This window comes from Chrysoperla carnea, chromosome 3 (assembly GCF_905475395.1).
Source record: "Chrysoperla carnea chromosome 3, inChrCarn1.1, whole genome shotgun sequence".
In the NCBI taxonomy this organism is placed as follows: Eukaryota; Metazoa; Arthropoda; class Insecta; order Neuroptera; family Chrysopidae; genus Chrysoperla; species Chrysoperla carnea.
The window spans coordinates 15500061-15512103 of NC_058339.1; the positions used below are offsets into that span (position 1 = coordinate 15500061).

The window sequence follows — 12043 nt, forward strand, 5'->3', positions numbered from 1 at the left end:
GAATTCCTTAAGATACTAGTGTGGTAATGAATTCATTAAACAAATATCTTTACTGAAACATAAAATTAACTATCTTTTTTACGTTAAGAATAGATATTGATTGTTTTGTACAATAAAACACGTTTTATATTTAGAATTTTCTAAATAAAACTTGATTCAAAATAAACTTTTGTAATAAGTAAATGAATAGAAGTATTATCTTAGTCTCTGATAATATATTATAATATAACAAAAATAATAATAATAATAAATGTAGAGAAGAGAGAATAAATATATTGTGAATCAAAATAGCAAATCAAAATAGTATTACGTTTATCAACATAATCCTACCAAAGATCTTCTTTAATACAATATTCTAGATTTATTTTTAACATCTATGTATTCAGTGGCGTAGCTAGGAGAACCAGACCCCCGGTGCAAAGAGTAAAAGGGGACCTCTATATCTCTCTCTATGTAACTTGATCTTATTTATGACCGATTTACCTTCATAGCCAATATAGCTTCACTAAAATTTAAGTACGAAGACGCCTTGTTTTCTATCGCAATTAATGGTAAATGTCGGAGATGATCTTGTCCAATGCTGTTTCTTAAATTATTCTTCTTAATCTTCAGTTTATTGAAAGATCTTTCTGCTGACGCGGAAGTCACCGGACTTTTGTGAAATAATAGCATTGCTGTATACACTTCCGTGAGGTCCCATTGAAGCACATCAAATTTCATTACAATTTCTTTACAAAATTAGCGAATGGATCACGTCTCCGTCAATTGTCAAGGACCAGATGATATAAGTAATGAAATGGAAGCGAACAAATTTGGGCCCTATTATAAAAGTTTTTGGAATTAAAAAGTCGACCATTTTACAAACTGCGGTCATTTTATTTTACTAGCAACTTGTACCATCAGCAACAGCGTTTATATTATGACAGAATTGCCAAATACAGCCTTAAAATAAGAAGAGGAAAAATTTCCACAATATATACAGAGTTATTCACGTTATTCGACACACAAAAAGGCTATGTTTAAGGACGTTCATGCGTGTACCTGTTTTGCTATGTGCGTTCATAGGGAAACAGTATGTAAATTTTAAAGAATTTTAAATTAGTAGAAAATAGAAATTATTTTTTGAAATTCTATTAAAAGTTTAAATAATAGTAAACTGGTAAAAGTTTCAAGTATGGTTGTTGGTTATCGATATAATTTTTCAAAAATATCGATTTATATTTTCCATTTAGTCTCATGTTAAACCTTCCTTTTAGTCACTTTTTAAACTTAAAATTTAATGAAATTAATTCGATAACAGGATATTTTTCCTGTTTTAAATCATAGAAAATCATTTAAACTATCGCTTTATCATATTGTTTTCAATTTCTCTACTAATATCGTTGACGCATGAACGTCCTTAAACTACTTGAATTAATTAATTTGTCTTGTTTTCGCTGTGAAATCAATACTTTCCTATCATAAAATTAATACATGTTAAAATTACCAGATATAATATCAATATGCATTTAATTTTTTAACGATATTTCTACAAAACGACATAAAGTTCGTGAAATAATTATTAAAAATTAAAATAACAACACGAGGTATATTATTATGTCGTATTATGGAGATGTATTAGTATTATATACAGCACGTTTACTTCCAAGTTATCAATATTATAAAGGTAAAAACCATGGAAAGTAAGAAAACTGGATCTAGGACAATATAGACTTAAAATATAAGCCCGGAAAATAAACCGAAAAAAGAGATCCGAGTTTATGTTCATAAACATATAAATAAAATAGACCGATAGATTGGACCGGTTAGTAGCCGAGCTTGTTAAGGCACTTTAACTTGCTTTGAGTACCAGCTGGGAGGTTCTTTATATTTATTATGTAAAATATTAAATATAAATATTTACTATATGATTATTCGTTGTGTGCGTCATGGTAGGGACAATAAAATCGATGCCAGCGCTTCCAGTGAAAAATTTTGGCGTTAAAGGAGGCTGTTATGACTAATTTGCAGTTCTTTACATGTTAATGTTATAGAGAATGTCAAATTAAAATTATTGAAAAACACGAATTAATTAAACTTAATGCTTTAAAAATTGTGAAAATAAGAAATCAAATTGCACAAATATTATTTTTCAAATGTAAATTATCATAATTATTTATTTAAATTTGTGAGACAATAATATTAAATTTTCAATGTAAGTCTTAAATGCAATCCATACAATTATATATGCATCCAGACAATTCTATAATTAAAGTAGTGTATCGTTACCATGGAAACGAAACTCACGCACGGAGCGAATATTTATAAGTACATTCATATTTATAATATCTCCGTTTTCTGTAATAGTGTCCCATTTTTGAGCGCTAGGGCTTAAAAATTAAAGGAACCCAACCAAATCCTCTGTAGTAAAAAAAACTCAACCCAACAAGGATACAAAAAGAGCATACATTATCTGACTCGAACAACCCTATAGGTAATTCATTTCGAAATCCCGGAGAAACAGTTAAAAAAATTGTGTGTATCTGCTCCGGCACACGAATAGAATTTATTCCTTAAGTGTTGTATAGTGTACTGTGTCCGTCAGGTTATTGTCAGTTTCAAACAATAGATGCTTTGTTTGTTATACGTACTATGAAGTATACAAAATATACAATCTATAGATAATCCAGAAGTAAACGTACTGTATAAATATTTATATACATTTTGTTGTGCTTGATATTTGTACTGTTTAATATGAAAGCATTGAGAGAGTTTTGGTGATATTGTTGTACACTGCCATCTGTATGTAGTGAAGTATGTTCTATGTACCGGAACTAATGGTATTGTTTAAACACACTACATTAAAGATCTAATGATCTGATGGGTCCTCTTGTGCAGTTGTTATTTTCCATAATATAAATTTATCTCATTTGCGAATAATGTATCGTATGAAGAAAAAAAACGAAAAAAAAAAACTTTTCAAGTGATCTTCAACATTAATGAATTATTTATGAGATACATTACATAACTTTTTTTGGCTATTTTATTTTCATTTATCTTCTAAATGATTTTATTACAGTTTTATTTTTTAGAAAATAAATAATAACCCTTTATCGAATTTAATTATGGCAAGTCATTCTCGCTACAGCCGAGTTCAGGATCGAATTCCTTAAAGAGTCAATCTCAATTGTTTTGTTGAATATATTCCTACTTCAACGTTGAAAAGTCTATGGTGCTATAGCACCAATACAAGATTGTTCAATCGTCTGTGTTAATAACTTTAAGCCTAGGTAAATTTTCGAGATCATTTTGAAGAAGTGACCTTGAAACTAAGCGAATGTCTTCCATTACCCTTAACAACTTTTGACTATAGAATTTTTCTGTAGCTGTCGTGTTTTGCTTCGATTTAATGCAACAATGACATTAATGACATATTTTCCGAAAGCCAAAATTTTTCGAAAAAATGTTAATAATAATTGTTAATTTATGAGGATCAACGCGGGGACCAATCTGATGTCAGAACATGATATCCCCCACTTTTTTTTAGGTTATATTTTGATTGGCTAACTGCAAAACGAGCTATTAGCTATAATGGATTAAAATGGTCCACTCTGTATAGAAGAGCATAATTTTTCTATCATTACAGACTAAATATGGACAGACGATTGACTTAGGAAAGGAGAAAAGTGGAAGCTTTGAAGGACAATGCTCAAAAATTATTTACTACCTTATAAGCGGTAACATTTTATTGAAAGATACTCCACGTCTAAAGCGAAGTCTCTCGATAGATTTATTTCCAATAATTATCCCAACCTTTTTCTTTGGCATGTGGGAGTTAAAGTTATACTTATCAAGCGACCTGCCATCTTAATTTCGACAGATACGAATTTGTTTGTTTCTCAGATACATGCAACACACACACAATTTTTTTTTCATATACGGGCCTTAGTTAATATGGTAATGCATTAATTTTAAAATGGCATTTAGTTTCATGTTTTATAAATGGAATAAATAATATAACATATATATATATATGCATGTAAGATTATGAGTATTTCTCATCATACTTTTTACCCAAATACCTTCATTTGTCTTGTTTTTATTACATTTTTCTATATATTATGTTAACTGCCTGAATTGAATTTTATATCGCTATGTTTTTATTTCAGATTCCGTAGCTAAAGGCATTTACTTTAATGACAAATCTTAATTATTTATATGATTATTTGCTAAGTGAACTTAATTGATTCGGCAATCCATAATAAAAAGTATTAAAAAACTAAATCAATATTATTGATATCTGATAATCAGAATCTTCTTGGTATGATTTGTTTTAAATTCTAGGATATAGCACGTAAAAAAATCTCTGATCCATGAACTTCTGCCGCGTAGTAATAAAACTGCATAGTGTCGTAACTAGCCTGATATGGAGCATTTTCTCTCATAAAACATACATGGGGTAGAACGCCCATTTTCGAGATAGAAGAGGGTGTAGAAATCTAGGAAAAAAGCTGGACCCTAACCATCTGGAAGCAACGGTAAGTCTAAGCATTATCTTAAATCCAGAAAGGCAAAGCTTTTTGGTGGTTTCGAATGGAGTGGGGTTGAAGTATTTCGGAAAAAAGTGGATCCGGATAAACTTAAGTGCGATTTACTTGTTACAACATGTTCTTTTATGAAAAAATAGTGGCAAAGACCGCAGACTGACAGTATGATTGTATTATATATCAAGCGCGGGAGAAGTCCCGAACGTTACACAATACTGGCAGACATTTCCCTCCTTATCCTATTAGTAAAAAAAAACTGTATCACATGTGTACCTTCGCATTGGAGCTACTTTCAAGATACTGAAATAGAGTAAGATCAATTAATTTGGCTGCGGCTTAATTAATCATCCGTGACGAAGTATGAAGTTACTGCCAGAAAACTGTATGTTACATGAAAGTAGGAAAAAAATCGTTACAAAAAGGGTCTTTTTTCTGATATCTAAATAAAAAAAATTCCAATATTTTGAATGTAATCTGGAACAAAAATAATAAGTATAAGTATTTCACACTGTAGAAGCCTTGAGGCTATTCATGTCCTTTACTACACACTTAACAAAGCAGTTTTTATATCTTTATCGTTATACTAAAATGAAAATATAAGGCTAATAATCAGATGATAAAACAGATATTTTCTAAACATTTATATTTGGGTACTACTAATTTTATTATCAAAATAGTCCTTATATGACGGTTCAAATCCCACAAAAATTATGTTAAGTCACCCAATTACATAAATAATTAATAGCATGTACTCGAATAAAAATTAATTTAATAAAGGCGTAAATCCCTTAAAAGACATGATACAGCTTTGTTTGATTGTTTTATTTGTAATAACAAGAGGAAGATTAGAATCGTGAAAATATAAACTATATGAGCTGGTGTATTTGATTCATTAGCACAATTGACATAAATTTCAGGCCAACATTTACCATCGTAAAACTTCTAAATTTGGATTAAAAACAAGTGAAAACAAACAATTGACTGAGTTAATTGTTAAAATAAAATAGTATAGACAGTGTTGACTACTCAATCACATTACACCTACATATTTGTCACACTCATATAACTGATATACCCATATAATAATACAATTTGCGAATAATATGCGCTCTCACGGGTAAACAGTGATGTTTACGAAAAAATTACACTAAAACTTTGGTTCTATCTCTAACGGTTTACAAGATGGGTCCGTAGGAAGACCCAATTGACCTATGTTGCTCATTTACGAACTCGACCTCACTTTTTACATCCTCAGCACGCTATAAATTTTTCAACTTGATATCTCTTTTCGTTTTTGAGTAATCGTGATGACAAATGGACAGACAGACGACAGACGACAGACAAACAGACAACCGGAAATGAACTAATTAGGTGATTTTATGAACACCTATACCAAAATTTTGTTCATAGCATCAATATTTTTAAGCGTTACAAACTTGGGACTAAACTTAATATACCTTGGTATATTTTATAATAAGAAAAAAGTGAATTTAAATCAAGAAATTAATTTACCTATGCCGAAAGCTTGATGTATAAAGCTGAAGTTTTGATTTTAGATTTGAAAATTACAGGTAGGCTTACTTCGAAACAAAACCATGCAAGCTGAAGTAAATTGGTTGGAAGATAATGTTCAGAGGCAAAAAGCAAAACTTAAAACTTCTTTTTTTAAACTGTTTTTCTGTGCCATTATTTATCAAAAAAAGGAAAATCTAAAAATTTATGTCCTATCCACTCCCGTTTGGTTCTCGCGGATTCGTTTGGTTTAATGAATAATTTTATTAATATTAAAGTCAAAGTTTTCTTGAATTAATATACCAATTCAACAACTCGTAAATAATTCAATTAGATATTTATTTGGCAGTAGATATTACTTAATTTTAATGTTATGTTAGCTTCAACGAACTATCATAAACAATATTATGTTATTAGTTCACATATCATTTTATTGATGGCATTCGACAATTCTAGAATATTAATAGCAGTTACCTTGTAAATACAAAATGACTCATAAGAAGTGTAGAATTACAAAATTTATAAATTTTTTTTAAGAAATGAAAATAAACCCAGTAATCTAACGAAAATACAATTGTTTATGTAAATGCCAAGTCGTAGAACGCATTTCGATGAATTTTACAGATCATGAGATCGGAAAAAAGCATAATTTGGTCAGAAAAAAACATTCATAGTCTTTCAGTTCTAACCGTTTCAATTAATAATATATTAACAGTTGATTTGATTGCTTATAAAGTGTGCCCAAGCTTGAACATTTAAACAAACTTTAAAGATTTGACAGAAATCTGAAAACAACGATTTTCCAGAAACTGATTGATTGTTGCATTTAATCGAAAGAAAATACGCTTAAATTTTATGGATTATTGTAGGTAAAAGTCATGGACACAGACGATTGTTCTTTATTGCCCTTCACAACTTTTGATCAAAGCATTTTTCCGTAGTTAGCGTGTTTTCTTTCGATTAAATGCAATAATGGCACATTTTTAAGTCGCATTTTCTCAGAAAGATGACGATTTTCGAAAAAATGGTTGAGATCAAAATCATAGTTTTTTTGTAGGGATCAGCTTTCTAATTTAAAGTGCCATTTTTTTTAGTAGCCAATTTTTTAAGACATGCTGTAAATTATGTCCACTCCAGTATTATCTTTGTCATCCAACAAAAATATACTAAACAATCTAAATATAGAAATAAGATTGGGAAGACACAACTTTTATTTTTTTTATTGTTGTAGTGATGAAAAAAATATATATATATATATAAATAAATATAACGGGAATAAACCTAATTAACATTTTAATGACGATGTTAACGAGCTGAATCATTAAAACTTTATTATTATATTTTTCGAATTCTTTTCTAGTGATGATGTTGTTTTTCTTTTCTAAAATTGAATGAAACGTAATTTAAAAAGATTATTTTCTTTATATTTGTTATTTTAAGCTTTTTTTTTTTTAATTTTAAACATGGGCTTTTGTTTTTTATTCATTTATTTCTGTTAAATAAATTCGTAAATTTCGAACAATTAATTAGTTTTTTTACCTATATAGAAACTTTAATGTACTAGGTGTACAATATGATCAGTGGCGTACTTTACATATAGACAAAAAGACACTACCTACCCTACATAATTCAGAAAAATATGTATTTTATTATAAGAAACATTTTTTGGTCCCTACAATCGATTATTAAGCCATAATCTGTCAGTAGAACCGCAGTGAGCTCTGAAACTTTTTTACTGTCATAATATTTTGACAGTAAAACTTTTTTCATGTTTATTTTGTGAAATGCTAAGTTTTATTTTATAATTGTGATTATAAACAAGAATGTTTTTTACTCCTAGGATTGGTTGAAGAAAATTTTATTTATAATTTCTTATTAACGTAATTCCTAATGACGATGTAAATAAAATGGTTTTTAAATGAACTACGAATAAGTATGAAAAATTTGCATGATACTGCAATTAGTCGTTAAAAATAACATGAACACACAAGTGTATATTGATTTAATCAAACAGCTGTGTTTTCTATCAAATCTAAATATTTATGAACTAAAATTAAAGTACAAGTGAAAAACCCTTTTTTTGTAGTTGATGGTCATGTAAAATTAATTAGGATTTATTTCAATTTTTGTTTACAAACTAATAGAGAATTATAGCGTGGAAAAACATATTTTTATTAGTTTCCGCATATTTATTTTTATATCTCTCTGTCTTTCTTTGCAGTTCAAAGTTTCATAATTGAAAATTAAAATTTCACAAGTCAAAAAATCTAATAGTCTCTCGACTTGTTTTAAACTTGCTTGGCAATATAATTTTACAATGGAAGAAGGCTGAAAATCATAGAAAATTAGAAATATTGAAAAACTAAATTAATTTTACAAATATTTTTTAGTAATTAAAATGTTGCATAAATATTATTGTAGTAAAAAACTTATTTAACTAAAAACTAGGAAACTTTTCCTTCTTGAGTTTCTTCTATGTCTTTATATAAAAGCTTGAGAAGTTCACAGTAATGAACAAACAAAATAAAAATGATTGTCATTTTATCTATAATCGAAGGTTTTATCTATAGATAGATTTTTTGGCATTTAAACTTACTTATAATAGCTTGCAGATCATTTAAAAAGTAGTTTTCCTAAAAAATATTGCACTTTCTTTCAGATTTCTTATTCCTACATATCGATACTTCTACCAAATCATAAAAACTAATGGAAAAATACAACTTTTTTGGCAATAATATAAAATTTAAATCATGAATGTAACTGACATATATTGAACTATAATTACATGGAGAAAAAAATAATTTGTTTACAAACAACCACCTTGTTTTGATCCAACCTGTTGTGAATATTTTTTTTATTAAAAAAAGTTTTTTTGACAAAATATTGGTAGAGTTGACAACAATTTTAATAAACAAATAAAAATATCATTACAGAATTCTTTCACCACAATAAAACACGCAAATAAATCTGTAAAATTATTTCAATATGCGTGAAGTAATTTCAATTCATATTGGACAAGCTGGTGTACAAATGGGAAACGCCTGTTGGGAATTATATTGTTTGGAGCATGGCATTCAATCCGATGGTATTTTACCTTCCGATAAATTACCATTAAATGGTAACGATGACAGTTACAGTACATTCTTTTGTGAGACAAATGCTGGAAAACATGTTCCTCGAGCATTAATGGTGGATTTAGAACCAACAGTTATTGATGAGATCCGTACCGGATCATATCGGCATTTATTCCATCCAGAACAATTAATAACTGGTAAAGAAGATGCTGCAAATAATTACGCTCGTGGACATTATACAGTTGGAAAAGAGATTGTGGATATTGTATTAGATCGAATTCGAAAATTAGCTGACCAATGTTCTGGGTTACAAGGTTTTATACTGTTTCATTGCTTTGGTGGTTAGTACAATCTAAAAGTATATTCACATCTTAATCCTTAAGAAAAGATATCTTGAGCCTTCTATGCCCCTATATTTGATAGGAAATATACGATTACTATATAGGAAATACAATGATTTAATTTATATTGTTTAAGTATATTTTTCCAAGTACAATAAAGATTGAATGAAAACTTTTCTAACATTCTAAAAGTTGGATAGAATGTTAAAATATATTTCTTATACTATTTAATAACAATACAGTAATTACCGTTATCATTACAATAATTATTTCAAAATCTTTGTTAAGAGTATTAAAAGCTTTACTCTCTCAAGAAGTATATATACTAACTATATATCTCTTACTCTATATAGCTAAGAACTGTACATTGCTATTAGAATGATTACCTATATTGCATACCTCTTATTAAATACTGTACACCACTAGAATCATGAGAATGGTATGAAGGGCACATGGGGCACGGGGCACGGAGCTTGGGCTAAATTAAATTGTATTGTACTATTTAAGTGTTGATAGTAATTCTTTTCAGCGAATTTCTCATCTTCAATGAAAATGAGCTATTGCTTTTGTACCTGCGATAATGAAATATTGCATAAATATCTTCAAATATATGCAGTTATCCATCAATGCAGTTAGAAAATTGCGGAAAAAACATTTTTTGTCTAATAAGACTGCAATTTGTTTCTTTTGGCAACGTGCAAAATCAAAACAAATTAAAATGTATTGAATTTTTCTATGAAAATTAGTAAAATGAATTGGTAAATTGGTAAAAATTGATTAAAATTAATTTAATTATAAATAGCCATGAAAATTTTAGAAAAACTATGAGGAAAGAAAAACTAGGCGTGTTTATAAATCTATAAAAATTCATAAAAAAAATTGGTCTTATCTTGCTATCGGATAGGTGAAGATCGACCTTATACCGTCTGTTAGACTAGTATTTTAAATTCCGATAACCTGGTTGTTAAAAAGCGACAATAAACAAAAATCATCAAATAATGAGGACCATAGAAAAATGAATTGTAATATAGATAGGCAATTTAGGACGATTTTCTTCACTTCTAATTGGAAGATTCTTCGAAAATAATATTTAGACTCTAATCTAATCTAGAATCTAATTCCTTCTAGAAGTTTTTATAAAAATTAATTGAGGTCTACAGGCCTGCTTAGGTTTTATTTACGAGGAGGAATAGTATTTCATTCAAACGATAGTCTTGAATCCGACACACAGATTTCTCAAATAGAAGCATTGGATTTCTTTATAGACCAAAATATATTTATTAATATAATTTTGTGATTCATTTCTTTCTATCACTTAAAATATTCACCCAAAAGTGAATAAGGGTTTCATAGATCATTTGAATGATAAATAACGATACAAAAAATAAAAGATTTTTCACAACAAAATTTAAAAATATTGCAAAACATTATATCACAGATTAACTGATAACTTTGTTAAGCGATAAGTAGATGAATAACAGCACAGATGATATTCATAACTAATTATCGATAATTGCACGTAGTAATATCACTTCAATTGATTGTATACTAAAGGAGTCGATTTACAATGCTCTACGCCCTACGCCCATTTTTTGTAGAATGAGGAGGGTCACTTTCATTGAAATGGTCACTCCCATTTTGAAATAAATTGAAGATGCGTAAACATTGTTTTTAATAATGAATGTCAAAAAGAAAATTTAAAAAATCTTGTTATCTGACTTGAGTGAGGTTTGATCACGAGACCTTTGGGATGAGAGTCCGATGGGATAACACGCCGCCACCACAGTTGTTGTTAGTGTGTCACAATTATCATCCGAATGTTCCAAACAAAGTGATAATTTATTTTAAGAGGGAATTTGCTTAGTTTACATAGTTTCTGTGTGAATATTGTTATATATATATTTAAAATATCTATCCATTTTCAAAACGTGCTATAGCAATGCTCCACAATTAAATTAGTAATACAATACATTTTATAATTATTATTTTTAACTGTATTAAAAGTGTATGGAAAATTCTCTAAATGGGATAACTTATACTTTATAGTTTTTTGTAGTTTTTAACTTTTTTCTTATAAATATAATTGGTTTTCTTTGTGTTCTGAAATTATATATATATTAATTAATTTTATGTTAAATTGGAAATAGATCGGAAGCCCATAACGAATTGAAGATTCTTAATTTAAGAATATGTTCGACAAATGGTGTACTGTGTAGAAGGTAATTGACATTTTTGAGAAACTAAAAAAACTTTATATATGAATTTGATGCAATTTTTATTTCGAAAATAATATAGAAAATTATAATCATTTAACTTTACCCAGAAAATGATTCGCGAAACATATAGAAACTACATTTCGTCTTTCAAAACCCACAATCACCTGTGGATGATTACCATAATTTTTGTATCAGACGGCTCGCCCCAAATAATAGACCAATGGATAGGTAATTAGTTTCCTATATTTTGGTAAATCAAGTTTTGATGAGAAAGAAATTTTGAAATGGTCAACACTATAACTTGAATCATTTTAAATCATATTCAGTAGAACGCTGTAGTTCCACACAGCGTTGTTTAGAGTTTAAACTATTTT

At 28.5% G+C, this 12043-nt stretch overlaps 1 protein-coding gene across 1 annotated transcript; it reads left to right on the forward strand.

Annotated features, from left to right (window-relative positions):
• Positions 1-9018: 9018 nt before the first annotated feature.
• Positions 9019-9458, forward strand: LOC123296448 (tubulin alpha-3 chain-like). The gene has a single exon (XM_044877923.1). The coding sequence runs from the start codon at positions 9024-9026 to the stop codon at positions 9456-9458; it is 435 nt and encodes a 144-aa protein (XP_044733858.1). The 5' UTR covers positions 9019-9023.
• Positions 9459-12043: the final 2585 nt, after the last annotated feature.